The sequence below is a fragment of the Kogia breviceps genome, chromosome 7, assembly GCF_026419965.1.
Source record: "Kogia breviceps isolate mKogBre1 chromosome 7, mKogBre1 haplotype 1, whole genome shotgun sequence".
NCBI lineage: Eukaryota > Metazoa > Chordata > Mammalia > Artiodactyla > Physeteridae > Kogia > Kogia breviceps.
The window spans coordinates 24817860-24839255 of record NC_081316.1 but is presented as its reverse complement, the minus strand read 5'-3'; the positions used below and the strand labels follow the sequence as shown (position 1 = coordinate 24839255).

The 21396-nt window shown below is 39.7% G+C and overlaps 1 protein-coding gene across 1 annotated transcript in view; it reads left to right on the top strand.

Moving 5' to 3' along the window:
* The first annotated feature begins 1582 nt into the window (after positions 1–1582).
* Positions 1583–21396, top strand: part of CAPRIN1 (cell cycle associated protein 1) — a 36062-nt gene continuing 16248 nt past the window's right edge. The window contains exons 1-7 of the mRNA XM_059069724.2: positions 1583–1880; positions 2470–2679; positions 14216–14278; positions 14392–14478; positions 16821–17059; positions 17152–17234; positions 20646–20783. Of these exons, the coding sequence (XP_058925707.1) occupies positions 2470–2679; positions 14216–14278; positions 14392–14478; positions 16821–17059; positions 17152–17234; positions 20646–20783 (820 nt within the window). The 5' untranslated portion in view covers positions 1583–1880. The remainder of the gene's footprint in view (positions 1881–2469; positions 2680–14215; positions 14279–14391; positions 14479–16820; positions 17060–17151; positions 17235–20645; positions 20784–21396) is intronic.

Below are 21396 nucleotides of genomic sequence, written 5' to 3'. Positions count from 1 at the left end.
TTGTCACAACCCTTACTGTAACACTCTGACCTTGGCCACCACCATCTCTGGGCTGGATTATTTCACCAGCCTCCTAATTGGGCTCCCAGCTCCTGCTGTTTCTCCACCCTCCCTCTCGCTGCTAATACACACTTACTGTAAATTCTTTATATAGCAGCAAGAGGGTTTAAGACACAGGTCGATCACGTTACTCCTCTGCTTAAGACTATGCACACAGTGACTCCCCATTTCACTCAGTAAAAGCCAGAGTCCTTACAATGGCCTATCAGGTTTTACCTGACTGGCCCTCTTTTATGTCTTTGACCTCATCTCCTACTCTGCTCTAGCCACTGTGGCCTCCTTGCTGTCCCTTGAACCCACCAAGCACACTCCCATCTCAGATCCTGGGCACTTGGTTTTCCCTCTACCTGGAAAATTCTTCCTCCAAGATAAGTGCGTGACCTTCTTCCTCACTTCCTCCAGTGTTGGCTCAAATGTCACTCAGTAAGGCTCTTCCTGACCACCCTATTTTTTTTCTCTACCTCTTCACTATTTACTTTTCTCCTCACTTACAATGTAAGCTCCATGAATATAGAAATTTTTGTTTTGTTCACAATCCCTAGAATTACAGAGTTCCTAAGACATAGTCAGGTACTCAATAAATATTTGAATGAATAGATAACAGACTGCAGTTAACTGGAATATCTTGAGGCTGGAGGCTGCTGCTATTTCTCTAGGCTCCCTCAGGATACACTGTGCTTACCAGTATTACTCATTTTACTCCCCAGGGAACAGTGGTTTGGTAGAATCCATTTCTAAATCCCCTTTTCAGGAAATTTAAATTATAAATTGGTCATTTACTGTTGTCAATACAACATTATGTTGCTGACTTTTCCACGGATTATATTCCTTTTAATACATTTTCTTCCAGGACTTGGCCTCTTTTTTGTTCACCGTCCACAGCCTTATTACAAGGCTGTAATAATTCTCTTGGAGAAAAAAAAAAAAAAGATGTCGCGTTTCATTTAACGTTCTCAAAAGTTTTAGGTAAATCTAAAACAAAAGGAAAAAATTCTGATTCGTAATACTCAGGCCTGTTGGATACATGTCATCTTAAGGGAGCTTAATATTATTTTTCACATGAGTTCAGAGTTTTAAGACTTAAAAAAAAAATCCATCTTGCTCATTTCAAACGCGTTCTACAGAGACCTCCTAGGTTACCAGGTGATTGTTTTGTGGGGGTAGCGGCAACTTGTCTTCAGACCTTCCGGGGTGTGGGGTCTGCTTGCTCTGCATACAGAGGAATTCTACAAGGTAGGACTGCACCACCCACCCCACGCACCCCTCACTTGAAGAAACCGTTGCCCCCCCCCCCGCGCCCCGCCTCGACCCCTCCAACCCCCACCCAATAAGGACTCTTCGCAGGGAAGTCGCCAGCTCCAGATCCAGCGGCTTGACACCTATTGTCCCCGTTTGGACGTCAAGCGACTTCGCCTGAAGGACCCTAACTTCGATTTCGCCCCAAACTGCAGGCACCGCTCTGGCAGCCTCCCGGGGTCTGTGCCGAGCTGCACCGGGCGGCCGCGCCCCAGGCCAGGGGCTTGGGCAGGCCGGGCGGGAGGCCTGGCGGGCCCTTCCCCGCAGGCGTTCGCGCCGGGCAGCCCGAGCGGCCTCGAAGGCCCCCGCCCGCCGCTTCTCCCGCCCCCTCCGCCCCAGAGGGCTGGGTGCCTAAGTCCCTCCCGCTCCCGGCTCTCCGCCTCACTAGCAGCGGCTCTCGGTGCAGCGGGGACCGGGAGCAGCGGCCTGTGCCCAAGGAGCGCACGACACTGCTCGGAACGAACCGCCACCCTTGCCCCCTCAGCCGCCCACTCGGGATCTCCAGCGGCCTCCGCGCGCGCACGGTGAGCGCCACCCTGGACCAAGGCGCTGAAGGGGAAGCGGGCCGCTGCCTGGAGTGTCCTTTACCCCCGGATCGGCTGGATCTTCGCGAGGGGCTCACTCCTCAAGTCTCCCCCCCCCCCCCGCCCCCGGTCATTTCCAGTGCCCTCTTCACCCTTCTCCGCCCCTCAGCCCTGATCTCTCTCTTCCCTCCCTTCCTCGGAGGGCGGCGAAAGCCGGCCCTCCCCGGTGGGGACCGTTGCTTTGGCCGTTGGCGGCCTGTGCTGTGAGGCCCCGCCCCCGGCGCGAGCCTCGGTGCCCCGGGGCGTGTAGGCCAAGCCGGCAGCCCGCGCGGGGGAGGGGCGGGGCGGGGGGCGGGGCGAAGCCCGTCCGGGCGCCCCGCTGGCGGGTCGCGCGCGTGCCCGCGGCCCCTTCCTGCCCCGGCGGCGTGCCCCGGCTCCGTCCCCGTCCCCGTCCCCGTCCCCACCCCCACCCGCTCGCGCAAGCTCCCGCCAGCTGCGCGTTTTGTCCCGCGTCTCGCCCCGTCCGCCGCCTGACTCGCCACTCTTGTCCTTCCTCCCGTTTTTTCTTCTCTCTCCTCACGGTCTCAAGATGCCTTCGGCCACCAGCCACAGCGGAAGCGGCAGCAAGTCGTCCGGACCGCCACCTCCTTCGGGTTCCACCGGGAGTGAGGCGGGGGCCGGGGCCGCCGCGCCGGCTTCTCAGCACTCCACGACCGGCACCGGCGCTGTCCAGACCGAGGCCATGAAACAGATTCTCGGGGTAATCGACAAGAAACTTCGGAACCTGGAGAAGAAAAAGGTGCCAGGAGTTGGCGGGGAAGGGGGGGTTTGATGCTCCGACCCTGACTGCCGCAGCCTTCACTCTCCCCGTCTCGGACGCTTCCCCTCTACCCGGCCCCCAGCCCTCAAGCCCGGCCTCCCCAGTAAAACCGGAGCTTCGTGCGCAGAGAGCGGGCTCCGCGGGGAGGTGCTTGTCACCTGACCCTGACCCGGACGCGGCGCTGGCCCCCAGGTCTTTTTATGACTCTCCTCGTGCCCAGGCCCTTGGCCTTTGGGACTGGGTTGTGTGAGGGTGGGGGCCTGTGCCGTCGCCGGCCGTAACTGTGCGATGGATGCCCCTCTCTCCGTGGCCGAGGCCCCATTTCTTCGAGGGGGTCAGCGGGGGGAAATGAAGAGGTCCCGGGGTAGGGGGCGTTCAGGGTCCACCCGACTGCCTCGTGGAGTTGGGGCGGCCTGTAGCCTTGGGGCTTGTCCGCTCCGTTACCAGGTGCTTGAGGCCTGCGCCGTGGCCCCTCTTCTCCGTTGGGAGGGAAGTGGACGGAGGATGGCTTGTCCATCCGGCCCCTCTAGAGGAGGTCTTCGATTTGCTACTCCCGCCCCCATCTGACGGGCGGCCTTACGTTGCCTTCTTTGTTTCAATTGTCTGGGTGCCCCCGCGAGCCTCACGCTCCACTCGATCCCGGGAAGATTTTTTGCAGCGGCTTTTTGTCCTTCTGGGATACTATAAAGAGGGATGGGAGGGAGACTGTGCTGATCGGGACTCGGGGGAGGGGGTGGGGGTGGGTCCGGGTAAGACGGAGGGGCTCGCTGGGTCTCTGGGCACATGGAGAGCGCGTCTAACATGGCGGCGGCTGCGGGGAGAGGGAAGAGCTTTACAGGAGCTGCATTGTGAGCACAAAGCGAAAGCAGAGGGGGAGGGCAGAGACCAGGCAGCCGCCCCAACTGGCCTCCCTCAACCCCCCACCAAAAAGAAAAATCGAGCCACACCCACAATTTTTTGGATTCAGTGTTCAGCCAGTCTAGGTCACACAGTGAGGTTTGTCTTCAAGTTGGCCTTTTGTTTTATGCTTTCAGCGCAGGACTGTGCCAGCTCAGTTTAGAGGGACACACGTGTGTGTGTGTGTGTGTGTGTGTGTGTGTGTGTGTGTGTGTGTGTGTGTGTGTGTGTGTGTGTAGAGATAGGGTTTTGGCAGAGTGGATAATTCAACCTTCAGTAACGTTGGAGGTGGAAAGGGAAAACGAATCAGTAGTACAAAAATGGGGTAATTACAAATGTGACTTATTATGCAAACTTTTGCATTTTACCTTAAGAAAATAACTTTAATAGGTTCTGCTTGTCTGCCTCTAGTAAAATATTTATTATAGCATCTTGAATTTTGAAGAAGTAATTTTAAAATGTTTAATTAGCTAGACACGTTACTTAAGATGTTGAGGTAGTAAATACTTGGCTAAAATTTGGGCTCTGGGAAATAACTTGAAGAACACTGGTGATATTTAGGCCTTAATTATTTTAATTGCGTGTTTAATGATTCATTTTACATTTTGGGGGGAGTTTTAAAACATTTTTAGAGTTTTAAAATTCTTCTGTGTGGTTTATTATAAATGAGTTAAATAATAGATTTATCAGTATTAACAAAGCAACAAAAGCATTTTAATTGTTAAGGAGCTGCATTCAAATATGTAATAGGAAAAGCACGCCCAAGACCAGTGTCTTCTGAGTCTGCCATCTGATTTAGTTTTTGTAATCTGTATTTGAAATTGAGACTTAGGTACCTTTTAAAAACATCTTAATGTAGCAGTAATCCTCTCAATCTGGTTGTTGCTTGAATGGTTTTTGTTTTCAGAATTCCTAAGAAATCTGTTTTCTTCTAGGATGGGAATCAGAAGATAAATATTAATGTAATATTTGAGGTGTGGACATCTTAATATAGATATTTATATTTTCATGACTGAAAAATGATTCTTGTAAGATGTTTATAATAAAAATCAAGCACTGATTAGCAGGTACCTTAGTTGTGAGGTGGCTGTTAGATTCTAGTATGCATCTGAAAAAATTAGAAATCTTGTTTCATAAGCCCTGTGAGGCCCTGAACCATGCCAGGTCATTCACGTGTATAGGTTTGTATTACTGTATATTGCCTACCCCCTCCCCCCCAATTATAAAGGAGAAAGTAATGTAATTATTATTGCAGAGATTATAGACTAGGCTAGTAAATACTGAAAAATTCCCTTGTAGTGATGGAGATTTAACGTACTACACAAAGTAAGAAATGAATTTCGTATCTTTTTTTCTGTCTTCTCAGTGTTTGGTTGCTAGATAGCAGAAATGTCAAATTACAGTTACGTGAGGCTTTTTGATAACTAATAGACTGAGCCACATACTTGTTAAATAGTTGATTTGAGTTGGCAGTACTGATGTGACTTAATTACTATTAAAACTATAGGTTTTACTTTTTGAGAAACTCAAGGCATTTGGGTTTTCCTCTAAGCACATCTAGTTCCTAGTTTAAATGGAATTTTTTCCATATCTAGATGATTTACTGTATGAAAGGATTTAACTGTTCTTCATTTTTTAACAGTGAGCATTTCTAATACACCTAAAGTAGGATTTACTTTACAAAGTAGTTTTGAACCTTTTCAGAAACGCTTGTGGAGTAAAGGAAGAGACTATTTATAACTGGATTCCTTTTTACTTCAGTTCCTTAAGCAAGTTATATTTGAGTTGTATTTTAGTTTTGACCTTTTCATGAGAGCCTTCTGGACAAAATGCCTTTTTCCAGGGATTCTAAAATCAAGTATTCTGATAAAAATTATTGCTTGATAAGTAACATCACAACGAGACATAGAGAATTGGAATAATTTTATTGTACTTCATTGAAAAAACAAAGTTATTTGTTAATTTTTTAGTAAGTTGAGCCGTTAGAGGAAAGCTAAGCATCTGTCCAGTGAGAATGCATGCTTAACTTTGATGAAATATGATCCTATTATGTAATGCAACTAAATGGCCTGGTGGTTTTTTGAAATTTGGGCTTATAAAGACTTCATGAGTGTTTAGCATAGAGAAGAAATGCAACTATAATAAAAAGAGTCAAGTATAAATCTTTCAACTGATTAAAGGACAAGTAATAATGAATTGAGTGATTGCCTAGTTTTCTTCATCAGTTTCTTGGCATAGAACTGGGCTGTAGCCTATGCAAGATGATATTTTGAAACCAAGTCTTAATTTTAACTCAAGAGAGAGCTCATTTATATTGTAAGATGTAATCAGTTTTGATGTAGAATAGAGGACATTTTAATAGGTGACATTTAAAATTGTTATGCTCTTTGCAAATATATTAAGTTCAGACAGTAGAGACTTTGGTAGGTAAAAGATTAATCAGTGTTGTCTAACAAAATTGCCTGACAGTTTTGTAACCAATAGGTGACCAGAAGTGATAGCCAAAGTGTACTGTTTTTCATACTTCCTAAAGTCTTTTTGCTCTTTATATCTTTGCAGTTAACATTATTCTGAAAAATGATGCTATCTGTGTTAGAAAGGATAACATTTCTTTCCAGAGCAATGCAGTATGCCTCCATTTAGAATTTTCAGTGCAGCTGTTGTACAGATTTCTTTTAAGTATTTTGAACAAAAACATTCATAATTGTTTTATAAGCAAAATCTTTTCTTGGGGATAACATCTGAAGTTTTTGTTGACAGTTAAAATCGCTGATGTGTTGATTTCTCCATTGGTTGCCTGAACTATTCCTCTGCAATGCAGAGGGCAAGATTACTTTGTTTTGCATTCACCTTGTCACAGAAAAAAAAAAAGTATAATGCTTAATTTGTTTCTCTCTGCCTGTCTGGGTGTGCTCTGTGAGTGTGTGACATAGAGAAGTGTTTAATATTTGAATTTCGAAAGGAAAAGGTGTGAATTCTGTCATGTGATAACATCACTACCTTTTCCTAGAATGAGAGTAGAATCCTCAGCATGATAATGAGAATGTCTTGTCTTAACCTGGCCATATTACTTTACTCTAGGATCATTCCCATGTGGCAGATATTTCTATCAGAATACATTTTGTGTGACTTAGAGATTAAGCATACAATTTGTCATAATTTTACATAATTAATTTCTTAGTTTACATTTAGAATTAGATGAGGATTAGCCTAGTACTACTTCATCCTTAAAAAATTACTAAATACTTGCAAAAGTTTAAACTTACAACAATATGGCCTTAATTTTATTATCATACTATTACAGAATCTGAGATATTTTAAGAGCTTAAAGCCATCTGAGAATTTATTCCAATTTATTTTACAGAAGAGGAAATTGAGATGCTCATGTAAAATGACCCAGGTTGAAATGGGTGAATTCCAAGGTCTCTTGTAATGTTTTAGAGGGATAATTAGAATTTGTAATGCTCTGCAACATAAGTGTAATTTTTCATGTTTAAGCTGATCCTGTAGAAACAAGTAAAGCCTTTTACTTCAAATACTTTAATGTTAAGAGTTCCTCTGTTTATAAAAGCTGCAAGCAAAAGAAAAAAGCTTTTTATTTTTCTTTGATAGACCTTTATTAACGTCTCATTGCTAAATTTCTGTTTGTAGGCTGTCTAAGTAATGGGCTCCAGCAACTAGCAGTACAGCTGAAGTCCCATTGTACCAGGTATCATTGGGACATCCCTATTGTTGTAATGAAATGAACTCTTAAAGTTTAAACTCTGAAGTTTCTCTTTATGCTTAGGTAAGCCCCAAATGCACATTTGCCAGTCTACTCAAATTTGGTATGTTATAGACCAGAAGATTTGGGGATAGCATCACCAGTAGAGAAATCAGAGGTGTGTCAACCTTTACATCTTAATTTTTGTCTTTCAAGCTTCTGGATATTTTTTAATAGTTGGTTTATTTTGGGGGAGGAAATGAATAGTATGTATGCAGTAGAGAAGAATGAGAGGAGTAGCAGAAGAGAAGGTCAGCCAAAGTTGGAATTGTAAGGTGCTTGACTTCTCATCTTTTTATTTCTCCCACTAGCTATATACCAGTGCTTTTGTTGGATAGAGCATGAGTGTAAAAACATAGATGAAAGAGACCTTATTGAGCAGAGTTCAGAATTGGTATTTCCTGGGGAAAGGGGAAGGTACGCTTCTTGACCATGCAGTCTGCTTCCTTTAACTTCTGTGCTACCCATTGTCTGTACACTTCCTTTACATTTTTATATTGCCTTATGTTCTTACCTTATGTACTTTCCTAAATAGGTGGTAAGCTCCAGGAGGGCAGAGACTATTACTAACATCACACCCCGTGCCTTGAGTAGGGCATATGCTAAATCAGTATTTGCTAGTTTGGGTAAATCATTACATAGAAGTATTTGTAGCTTCATCAGTAAAACCCTGTTAAAATGGATTAATCCATGAGGGGGAAAATGCTTTTTGTACAGAGCTGTTTACTTGCACTGTTTTTTATTGAAATGGGATTTTTCCTGAAGGATTTTTTTTAAGTGAGTAGAGTTGATGAGTAGGCAAATAGAACACACTTATTTTAGAATGTAGGTATTGTAAGCAAGGTATGTTAGTAGTCTTAGGAAGGAGGACAGGTGATTGTTGGTTGGTATTTGAACCATTGTAAATTATTAGAAATTTCATTGCATTCCCTTTAATACTCTTACCCACACATAAAAGTAGCTGAAATATACTTTAATCATTGGGAAAAAATCTTTGGTCTCCATTTTAAATGAATTACAGTTCACATCTTTCTACATTTATATACTCCCAGCAGAGTATATAAACCAGTTGTACCGACTCATCCTAATGCGTAGTTTGGTTAAAGCAACTAATAATTCAAGACACTTGTTAAGATTATCTATGATCATTTGTTTTTCTTTTTTTTCTTTTTTTTTTCGATCATTTGTTTTTCAAATGCACAAGCTTTATTTAGACTTTATAAGAATATAATTCAAAGTAGGTGATGCTGAAACTCTTTAAACTTTTTCATTTTCCTGCTAGGGTCAGGTGCTTCCATTCATTCAGACTTAAATACATATTTACTGCCATGGACAAGGAATGAAGGTTTTTACAGTATCTTTTTTTTTTTTCTCTTTTCAGTTGGACAAAAATCTTGTCAAATTAAACTCCTGGTTAGTTATCTGCCTGAAAAATTATCTTACAGTGGGACCTTAGATAACATCTAGTTTAGCATCCTTTTTCTGTTTTTCAGTGTTCAGGAATCCTTCAGTCTTGACAGGTATTCATTAAGTTTCTGCATTAATCATTCTTCTAGGGCCTGGTAGAATGTTCATTTTTCAGTGAAAGTCTATTTCATTTTTGGACAACTCTTTAAGTTCATGATGTTAGAGTTACATTCCTGCCACCACTGTTTAATACTTTGTTTTCTATAACAACTCAGACTTCTGCATGTGAAGGCTTCCAGCATTTGAAGAGAGCTGTTATGAATCATCAATGGATTGTACTGTATGTTCTCTACCTCCTTTTAAAAATTGAAGAAAACTTGATTCTTACTACCTTTCCTGTCTTCTATGAATTTTACTAACTAAGTCTCAATTGAATTGGTGGAAGGTGAATTGGAGGCAGGGTCAGCTGCCTACCACTGTGTGGGCAAAGTCAGAACTGATGTTTCTAGATGAAGAACAGGAATGCAGGGTTTGGGGACTTGAAATAATCTGTAGAAGGGCCACTGAAGATTATGGCAAGATGAGAGGAAGAGAAATCTTTGTCTTTCTGTGTTTCCATTCGTCATTCTACAGGTTCTTTCAGTACTACAGACGTGATTTATTTGGTCTGGAGATGTAAAATAATTTAAGATATAGCTAGGCGTTCTTACCACTTTTGTTATTTTAGACTTCATTTTTAAGTATTCTGCCTCAGTTTGGAGATCGCCTTAATTGAGAACAAGAGTTAACATAGTTTCCTAGATAGTGGAGCTAAAGATGTTGTCTCTCCTAATCTTTCTTGTTGTGACTGTTTACAGTTGTCTAGTTGAAGAATTTTTGGTTTTTTTGGAGTCTATCATCTCTTTGCCATTTCTTTTTAACTGTTTAATTTAACAATATTTTAAAAATTATTCATCTGTGTAATTTGTTGGTTATCACAGGAAGGAAGGAAATCTCTGGAGAACAGCTATTTTGGATATTTATCTTCTGGCACCCTCATGGCACTGTAGTGAATTTTTAAAAAACATTTCAATAAAGTAACTTTGGTGGTGATGAAAAAATCTTTTGGAAGAATGGAAGATCTAGGTGTACTGTGATTCTGGAGAAAGAAAAGGAGGAAAACGGCAGCAGAAGGGCAGAAATGAAACGTAGCGGTGGCTGGAATACAGAGTGGGCAAGTGTTGAGGCACACATAATTTTTCTGGGATATATGACCTTAGGCAAGTTATTTAATTGCCCTTTCAGTTTCCATTTAGATGAAATATGATTGATAATAGTGCCTCCCTGATACTTTAAATTTGAATGTGGTCTGTCACATAACGAATACTGTCAACTATTATAGGCAACAAAGAAACAGGAGAGTAGGACTGGACAGCACTTGTTGGGATAATTATTTCTCAGTACTACATGACTATATATAGTCTTTTGACATTTACTGGGTAATGTCTGTCCCACCGGTATCCCATGGTTCTGCTTTAGAGACTGAGTAATCTGGAAAATGGCCTGATTTTTTATCTTGCTCATAGGTGGTGCTATAAATGAATTTTTAATATATTCAGGCTGCTCAGTAGTTGAAAAAGGAACCCTAAATTGAATTCTCAACGTAGATATTTCAAGATAGAATCTAAGAGGGCAGGTTTCAGTTATATCAATATTGTGGTAGGCTTTCTGATTAAGATATCTGATGCTAGAAAAATGACTACATTCTCCTGAAAAAAAAAATACTTAATCATTTTATGTGGATGATATGAGTAGTTAACAAATTTGTCTTTACCACTTTATAAGTTAGGAATCATGTTCTAGCTTAGGGAAGAAAAAAAGCTGTGTTTGTCTGGAATCCTTTACTCCTGTCTTTGCCTCTCTGTTTTTGTTGGGGTTAATGTTGGATCTGTCAGTTTGACAAGCAAGTGCTTATTTATGTAGTGACTAAGTTCATACTACGAATTTTTCTACTTGTATTTAATGCATAGATCTTTATTTTGGCTGCTCAGAGGTCTTTTTGCATCCTTTTTTGATGACAGTATTCCAGGAAGATGTGTACTATGAAGCTGAGTTTCACCAAGTAGCTGCTTTCTCTGTTTATTTACCTTTTAACCTTCCAGTTATTGCTGTGTGACAGATGACTCTAACACTTACCTCACCGCATCATGAGCACAGAAGATGCCTCTCGGGGATTCAGACAGGGCATGCAGTGGGGTTGACCTGCTCTGTGATGCCTGGGGCCTCAGCTGGGAAGACTCAGCCTTGTTTACTCACATGTCTGATGCCTGGGCTAAGATGACTTAACACTAGGATTGCTGACTAGAATTCTTATATGAGACCTGTCTTCATGGCTTAGCTTCCTCATAGCATGGCAGCCTCGGGGTTATTGAACTTCTTAGATGATGGCTCAGGGTTCCAAACATTATTGGTTTTAGTGACCAGCAACCAGGGCAGAGATGGAGTGCTGTTAATGACTCAACCCTGGAAGTCATACAGGATTACTTCCACTGTACACTGTTGATTGGCGCCCACTCAATAAAATGGCAGAGGAATTGGGTTAGTTCTTAATGTGGAAGTGCCAAGGTCACATTGTAGAACAGTATGTGGGAGCCATCTTTAGAATATGTAATCTGCCATAGATCTCTGGGTTAGATGAATAGTAAATTTCCTATTGTGTAGAAAATTGGAGCCTTTCTGCTATAGGATATCTTGTCCTAGGATAATATAGATTCAAACTCAAGGATTATTATAGGTGAAAGTCCTGACAATATCCTGAAATCTAACAATCTTAACATCTTTTATATAGCACAATATTTTAATTTTTTATTATATGTCTATTGCAGAATATCTAAGTGTACAAAAAAAGGAAAAAGATTCCACCTATAATTGTACCACTCAGGTACCATTCTTTTTTTTTTTTTTTTTTTTTTTAAAGTACACGGGCCTGTCACTGTTGTGGCGCCTCTCGCGTTGCGGAGCGCAGGCTCAGCGGTAATGGCTCACGGACCCAGCCGCTCCGCGGCATGTGGGATCTTCCCGGACCAGGGCACGAACCCGTGTCCCCTGCATTGGCAGGCGGACTCTCAAACCACTGCGCCACCAGGGAAGCCCAACCATTCTTAACATTTAAAAAAACTTTATTTTTCATACGTGTGTGTGTTTGTGTGTGTATGTGTGTATATATATATATATATATATATATATATATATATATATATATATATAAACATTTTTCAGGAATTTTAAGTTCTCAAGACATTAAATGACAAAGTTAAAGCTAGGTATAGGGCTTCCCTGGTGCCGCAGTGGTTAAGAATCTGCCTACCAATGCAGGGGAGGGACATGGGTTTGAGCCCTGGTCCGGAAAGATCCTGAATGCCACGGAGTAACTAAGCCTGGGCACCACAACTACTGAGCCTGCGCTCTAGAGCCGGCGAGCCACCGCCATGAGAAGCCCGCGCACCGCAACTAAAAGTAGCCCCCGCTCACCGCAGCTAGAGAAAGCCTACGTGCAGCAATGAAGATCCAACGCAGCCAAAAATAAATAAATAAATAATTAAAAAAAAAAAACAAAACTAGGTATATAAAACTATCCCTTGTGGGATATATAGGACATTTACTGTGTATTAATGTCCTGATCTAGCAATAATTTCCTTGAAAAATGTGTAATACCATAAAAAGGGAAGATAATAAATGCAAGGTATAAGCTAATAGTAGTTTTTCTTTTGCCTAGTTGCTAGAACTTTATATGTGTACTGACACTGAATTTCAGGCCCCCCTTCTGTTTGCATATTTTCTATTTGTATATTTCTAAATAGTGGAATGCAGATTATAACGCTGTTATTACATCCTAAATCATAATTAAAAGCAAATCTTAACTTTTTTTTTTATTTCTTAAAGAAAAAGTAGCCTACCCTTTTAAAAAAATGAATGAACTGTCGGTCTTTGTTCCATCCTCAGAGTGTTTGAGGCAGTTGAGCTTATCTTTTGCACATGGGGTTAGGCCTGTCATATCAGTGTAAAAATCTTGATTTTCATCTGGTAGACTTGAATTTTATGTGTTTAGTTGGAAGCTTGTTGATTGTGTAAATAGTTCACCTAAATAAAATTGGATAGTTTCATCATCCTTTAATATTTTAATGATCGTATTGATTTTATTTACCTTCAGTATAACTAAGGAATTGTGATAGGCTGTTTCATTTAGGGTAGAATGGCTATGAAAGTTGACTACTGTCTTTTTCTACCGTAAAGAAAATGGATCATTTGACCTAAAACACCTTTCTAGCATTGCTTTTAAACTTGTTTCTGTGCCTCTGAATTTTATCAGACCATTACTTTGTATTTGGTTTCTTCATTATTTTATTATTGCTAAGGGTAAAGTATTATATATGTTTGTAATTTATTGTGATTATTAAAAAAATTTTTTTAAACATTTTTAAATTTTATTTTTTCTTAAAAATATTTATTTATTTATTTGGCTTTGCTGGTTCTTAGTTGTGGCATGTGAGATATTTGTTGTGTGCAGGATCTAGGTCCCTTACCAGGGATGGCACTCGGGGCCCCTGCATTGGGAGCACAGAGTCTTAACCACTGGACCACCAGGGAATTCCGCCCCCCGCCCCTCAATTTAGATTTCAACTTATTAAAACAATATCTGAAGTTTTTAACTGTGTTTCAGTACCTGAGTATCTCCGTGTGGGGGGGTGGGCAGGGGGTGCTTATCTAATAGTAGTAGCCTAGGAAACCTCCAAAGTTTTCAACTTAGGGGCGGGGTGGGGGGTGGGGAGATGACCTTGAACCAGAGGCTTAACTTCTTCCCCCCACTCTTGCACATTAATTACATTTGTGAGAAAATAACAAAAGCAAAGATGTTGACTAGTGTACTGTGCCTGTAGGTGATATGATAGCTTGAAATTATTTCAATTCAAGGGAAATGAATAAGGCACATCAAAGACAATATGCATGTGTGTTTATTCAGGAAAAATAAACTCTTTTATGTCACATGAATTCTTTGGCAGGGGGAGGGAGGGATAAAAATTTAACACTTAATAAAATGTCTCATATGCTCATTTCAGTGTAACTGGGATTTTCACCAAATTGTGGCCCTCACTCATGTGGATGAGTATTATATGCCTGGGCCATATGATGCATACCTTTTTTGAGAAACCTAAAAAATAAGCAGCGTTTTTTCATTGGCTTATGATAACAGTATTTGGTATCATTCAGCATGGCTGGGGTATTTAAATTCATTTTTTAACTCACAAAGCTATTTTATATACTAACTTAAACTGTAGTATATCTGAAAAGTATATTTATGGCAAGATTTGAGACAAACTTAGAGAATTATGTGGGTTTTTTATTTTAGCATGGTTAAGCTGGTATATACTTTTCAGTATGGAATATAATTATTTTTTTCTTTTAATATAGGGCAAGCTTGATGATTATCAGGAACGAATGAACAAAGGGGAAAGGCTTAATCAGGATCAGCTGGTAAAGATGTTATATTTTTATTAAGATTTTATGCTCATTAATTTTAATAGGAAAATTAATTTTGTGTTTCTTAGTATTTCCAGTAAAGTCGGGTTCTTTCTTTGTTATTTCAGGATGCTGTATCTAAGTACCAGGAAGTCACAAATAATTTGGAGTTTGCAAAAGAACTACAGAGGAGTTTCATGGCATTAAGCCAAGATGTAAGTAAAAAATAGCATATATGTGTATGAAATATTAAAAATGAGGAGGGCAGAAAATTTTGTCTCTTCGAGTTTTATTTCTTGCATTACTGTTGATAAGCTCTGCAAGGGGGAGAGGATTGGATCCAGTTATATCTAAGATGCTTTCCAATTCTGTAAAGTTTAGTGTAACACCTGAAAGATGCCTTTTAAAAGGACTGAGTTTCATATATGACAGACTTGTATCGTTGGTTTAAAAAATTATCTATGCAAATATAACAGCCTTCTGTATATGTGGGATCTTCATCCAAGGATTGAAATCCTAGGTTGGTTGAATCTGCAGATACAGAGTGCGGACTGTAAGGGACTTGGAACATCCATGGATTTTGGTATCCCCCTGGGGTGGGGTAGGGGGTTGTCCTGGAATCAATTCCCCTTGGCTACGAAGAGAAAACTTTATAAACGTGATAGACATTTATCTTCCATGTATTCCTTTATGCCTCATGACTATGTTACAATCCCATTAACTATCAGAAAATAAAGAGACCTGTTGATATAATGGGTAACTACTTTCTCCATAGAGATCTTAAGGGATGTGGCTGACTAAAATATTGCACTTGTATCAACTCTTGATCCAACAAAGTGGTATGTTTTTCCCCAAACATCTTTTGATGTGACAGAAGCCTTTGGGAACAGGATACAATTAAATATGAACAAAGTCAAATAATTTGTTGTAAGTTTTGACCAGAAAATTAATATCCTTCTGAATTAGTGTTAGCTTATTTGGAGAAAGGCTTATAACGACGTTGAAATTTAAAGTTGCCTCTGATTCGGTGAAATGAATAAACAAAACGGTTTATTATGTGATGAGAGACAATGCAGTACTGAGATGAAGAGTTCTGATTGGAACCAAACTGCCTGATTTGAATCCTGATTCTGCCACTTTTACTTAATAGCTATACGACTTTGAAAGAGTCTATATCTGTATCGGTCAGGGTTTTCCAGAGAAACAGAGCCAGTAGGGTAGAAAGGAAAGGATAGGAGAAAAAGGGAGAGGGGAGAGGCAGTACTAGTGCCTCATTATAGGGTTGTGCTTATAACAGTAAAAATGGCTGTAATAGTGCCCACCTCATCATAGTTATGCTTATAACAGTATTTGATGCATAACTAATCTATTTCATGCACTTAATATTATTGTTACTTATTAAATTTGATTAAAGGTGGAAAATACTGATACCACTCAAAACAGAGTAAGGGAAATTTAATTTACACCCAAGTTGGGATTTGTTCCACTTAGCTTAGATCAGAGCCTCAGGCTTGATGAACCCTGCCAATTTCTTGTTTCTGATTAAAAAAAAAATATGGGTCACAGAAGTAGAATGGCTATATACAATTTAATATAGAATCTATTTTTGAAGCTACTGTCACTATGTAAATGAAAATACGTGTATCCTCCTTTGCTTCTTTTTTTAACACTGGTGTTTTCAGGAACTTTTTACTGGGCCTTTAACTTCATTGGCAGTCCTTTTACTTAACTCTGATCCTTTGTTGCACTTTGCACAGTTATTAAACACTTTTTTTGTTTTGCATTCAAGAGCTTCTTTAACCTAGTTCCAGCCTACCTTTTCTAGTCTTCATAGTCTTCCCTACTTGAACTCCTCATTTCATCCAAAGTGGCTTTCTTTATTACCTTACTTCTTTTGTTTTCTTGACTTATTTTCTCATTCCTGCCTTTCTTCCTAGAATGGAAGTGGTGGATTGTTGGGATGAGAAGGTAGTAGTGGGTTTGTTATCTTCTTGTGAGTCAATAGTAGGCAATTGAAATTAGTATTTTGAACCATTTTTTCATAGAGATAGACATAGATAAGATTTTTTTAAAATTGTGGCTGTGGTTGGGTTTCTTTTTTAATTGTCTCAGAACCTTAACTAAAATTTTTAGTTTTTATACTCTTTATTAAGGAAAAGTTAAAAACTAAAGAAAAGACTATAATGAACTCACATTTACCTATACTTAGCTTTTACAGTTACCATGATTTCATGGGTAATTATATTTCATCTATACTCACACCTATTCCCTTGCTTCCTGCCTGCTAGATTATTTTGAAGCAAATCCCCAATATATTGTTTAATTGATAACATTTCCATAGTGTAATACCTTCTAGGAAAAGATGTATTTTGAATTTCTAACATCTACTTAAAACAGATTATTCATTAAACTTTTTCAGTTGGGAGTCATTCTTTTGTATATCAGGGTCACATTTAACTCAATGAACGAAATATGTCTTATTTACATTGGACCTGAAATTGATGTAAAGGAGTTTCGTAAAACTTATTTCTACGGCTATGTTTATATTCTTATGCAGATTCAGAAAACAATAAAGAAGACAGCACGTCGGGAGCAGCTTATGAGAGAAGAAGCTGAACAGAAACGTTTAAAAACTGTGCTTGAGCTGCAGTATGTTTTGGACAAATTGGGAGATGACGAAGTGAGAACTGACCTGAAGCAAGGTTTGAATGGAGTGCCAATATTGTCTGAAGAGGAATTGTCATTGTTGGATGAGTTCTACAAATTAGCAGACCCTGAACGGGACATGAGCTTGAGGTATAGTGGTATTTGATAACAGAAATTTCTAAATGTTGTGTTGAGTAGACAACCGAAAGGTAATTAACTAGCTGTCTTATTATTATTATAAGGTTGAATGAGCAGTATGAACATGCCTCCATTCACCTGTGGGATTTGCTGGAAGGGAAGGAAAAACCTGTATGTGGAACAACCTGTGAGTATCACTGACAACTTTTGATTTTGTGACTAAGAATCTTTAAAATGTAATGTAAAATAGTTAGCTAGTGGGAAGCAGCTGCATAGCACAGGGAGATCAGCTCCATGCTTTGTGACCACCTAGAGGGGTGGGATAAGGGATGGTGGGAGAGAGAGGCAAGAGGGAGGGGAGGGGATATGGGGATATATAGCTGATTCACTTTGGTACACAGCAGAAACTAACACAACATTGTAAAGCAATTATACTCCAATAAAGATGTTTAAAAAAAAAAAAGTCAAATTCGTAGAATCAAAGAAGGAAATGGTATTTTCCAGGGGCTGGGGGGAGGGGGAATGGGGACTTACTAATCACTGGGCATAAAGTTTCATTCAAACAAGATGAATAAATTCTAGAGGTCTGCTGTACAACATTGCACCTGTAGTCAACAGTAATATATGGTACACTTAAATTTTGTTGAAAAAGAAATTTGTTAAAAGGTAGATCCTCATGCTAAGTGTTCTTTCCACAATAAAATAAAATAAAAATTAAAGAAATTTTAGAACTGTGTAAATAACATTAATCCACTGTTTACTTTTTGGTTTATTTCCTTTTTGTATCTTCTTTGTTTAGTTTTTGTAATTTTTTTGTGTGTAAGTCAAAACACCATCATCAACCAATCAAAAATCTATAAAGATGGGAGTCCTAAAGTAACATGGTTTTGTTCATAACTTATTCTGCTTGAGAGGGACAGATTAACACCAAATTGACTTTCATTGTTTTTGGTATTAGATGGGGACTGGTTTTTCCTTACAGATGAAATTTTGTGAAAAACATTTACTACACCCCGTATATTCTACTCATGGTTGTTGCCTTAGTCTATCTTTAGTTTTTCTTAAACTTCTGCTAATTTGGGACATTCATTTTTTTCTATGTTTTTAAAAAAGCTAATATCTATCTAGGCCAGTATTCTATATGTGAACTCCTTAACTGTAAATATGCAGTTGTAGATTTTTTTTTAAAAAAAAGGATATTTTAAAGTTACACTACCTCAGTAAATTAGGAATTTTAGATTTTAACCCCTTAGTAAATCAGGGAATAGATTCTTAGCTATTTTTAATGTCGATTTAGGGAAGTAGATTTTTGAACATATTAAGGCAAAAATAGCTGTTTATACCTTGTTTTTAGCTATTTGGTTGAAAAGAGCTTATACTTTTTTTGACAAAACTGTATGATGTAATTTGGAGTGTATTTGCTTTAAGGAGATGGGTAAATCAAATATGAGGATCTAATGCTTTTGTGTCTTTTCATGTAAGAAATCATTTTCTTGGTTTGTTAACTTGTGTTGTCTGTATTTCATTAAAAAAAACTTTTTGGCTTCTTGATTTTAGTTCTGCTACAAATATGTACTGAATTCCCCACTTGAAGTTTGATTAGAAAGCAATTGACATGTGTATAAACTTGTTAGCTTCAAAAAGTAGCTTTAGGTCAAGACTGATAAAAGTTTCATGAGCACTGTTGAGGAGTAACAAGGATTAAAGTGTAAGCCATAGCTTGTTTTGGTGTTATTTTCTACCTGGCCTCATTCCTGCATCTGAGGAATGTAACATCTTTATAGTTAGTGGAAAGATATAATTTATTCATATTAGTGTTTTTATGTGCATTCAGTTTTCATAAGTTTTTAAAAAATAGTTCTGAGGCAGGAGATTCTGAAGCAGGGGGAAGGAAAACATGTAAAGTGTTCAGCATTCAAAAGTTATTAGTTATTGGGACTTCCCTGGTGGTCCAGTGGTTAAGAATCCGCCTTCCAATGCAGGGGACGCGAGTTTGATCCCTGGTTGGGGAACTAAGATCCTACATGCTGCTGGGCAGCTGAGCCTGTGCACCACAACTAGAGAAGAGTGAAAGATCCCTCATGCTGCAACAAAGATCCCGTGTGCTGCAACTAAGACCCGACACAGCCAAATAAATAAATAAATAAACGTGTGTGTGTGTGTGTGTGTGTGTGTGTGTGTGTATGTATATAAAACGTTAATATTTATTTACTTACTTATTTATTTGGCTGTGCTGTGCGGCTTGTGGGGGTTTTAGTTCCCTGACCAGAGCTTGAACCGGGCCCTCAGCAGTGAGAGCGCAGTCCTAACTATTGGACTGCCAGGGAATTCCCGATAGCTTTACTTCTTCTTTTTTTTTTTTAGTATTTATTTTTTTGGTTTCATCGGGTCTTAGTTGCATAGTTGCAGCTCTCGGGCTCCTTAGTTGTGGCATGTGAACTCTTAGTTGTGGCATGCGTGTGGGATCTAGTTCCCGGACCAGGGATAGAATCTGGGCCTACTGCACTGGGAGCGTGGAGTCTTAACCACTGCAACGCTAGGGAAGTCCCCCTATAGTTTTACTTTTAATAGCTTTAACTTAATAATACTTTGATATAACGTCCCTGAAGTTTCATTTTTCTGTATAGTGACCTATTAATAGTCTTATGCTACATCTACTATACAAGGCCAGGAAATGGAGATCAACTCCTGACACAAACCTTCCCCCACCGCCCCGTCCCCTTTACATACTAAATTCTGACAATTTTATTTGCCTTTTAAATATATTTTGAATCTACTCTTTCTCTACTTTTCTGCCTTTCTGTTGTCTAATGCAATCTCTTAACTGAATTCACCACTCATTCCTCTTTAAAATCTTTTAATGGTTTTGTTTTAATCACATTTTATATACATTTGCCCTTAGTTTGTAAGACCTTGCATATTCTGGCTCTTACCAGTCTCTCCAGACTCATCTTTCCTTATGCTTTTTCTTACTCCCTGTGCTCCAGCCACAATGCATACTTGAATTTTCTTGTATTTGGCACCCTGTGTACAGGGCTTCGTAAATGTCGTTGCCTCTGCCTTGAAACATTTGTTTCCTCTCTACTACTCATCTTTCAGATCCCAGCTCTTGCAGCCCTTACACCAGAAAAGCCTCTCATGGTCTCTCCCTGATTAGGTCTAGTCCGTTGCACTTCTGTGTAGTACTTTTCACAGATGTAATTTTACTGTTTTTGTGAGTATTAGATAACTCTTCTCTATTGGACTGTTTGCTTAGTGAGGGCAGATACTGTATCTTTTCCATACCTCTCTAGCCCCAGTGCCTAGTTCATTGCTTAACATACAGTTAGGTGCTAAATAAATGTTTATTGAATGAATAAATGATAATTGTCAGGGTTTTTTTGGACTAACTTATTTAAAATACTTAAAAACTTAATACAAATAATTTCTTGTTCCCTATTATTCTGTAATAAATTTCTGTTGGAATTTAATGGTTTTATGTTTTTAAGTAACAGTTGATGGTTTTTTTTTTTTTACCACTATATTTTGTAGAACGTTGAATCTTTTAAGTCAGGCATCCTCAGATAGTCCAAGACTATAATTAATATTCTGTTTTTAGATAAAGCTCTAAAGGAAATTGTTGAGCGTGTTTTCCAGTCAAACTACTTTGACAGCACTCACAACCACCAGAATGGGCTGTGTGAGGAAGAAGAGGCAGCCTCAGCACCTGCAGTTGAAGACCAGGTAGCTGAAGCTGGTGAGTACTCAGGTGGATATAAGCTTTAGTTTAGGGTCCTGGTTTTATTTTCCTTTGCCACAAGTTCAAGCTATACATTTATTTAGTTATAATTGTACACTTAGATTTTTAAAGAAACTTTAAGCATGACCAAATATTAAGACAAAGCATGTTAAGAGTAATTCCCAGAGGCATTAAATATCAGTTGTTTATCTTTTTTTATAGTTTTATTTTAAAAATTATTTTGGGCTGTGTTTGGTCTTTGTTGCTGTGCGCGGGCTCTTCTCTAGTTGCGGCGAGCGTGGGCTACTCTTCGTTGCAGTGAGCAGGCTTCTCATTGTGGTGGCTTCTCTTGTTGTGGAGCACGGGCTCTAGGCATGTGGGCTTCAGTAGTTCTGGCACATGGGCTCAGTAGTTGTGGCTTGCGGGCTCTAGAGCACAGGCTTAGTAGTTGTGGTGCACAGGCTTAGTTGCTCCACGGCGTGTGTGATCTTCCTGGACCAGGGCTCGAACCTATGTCCCCTGCATCAGCAGGCGGATTCTTAACCACTGCACCGCCAGGGAAGCCCCTATCTTGTTTATGTTGATAACTGTTACAGACTGGTATTTCTGTTGCTGCAGTGTTGCTAGGCTG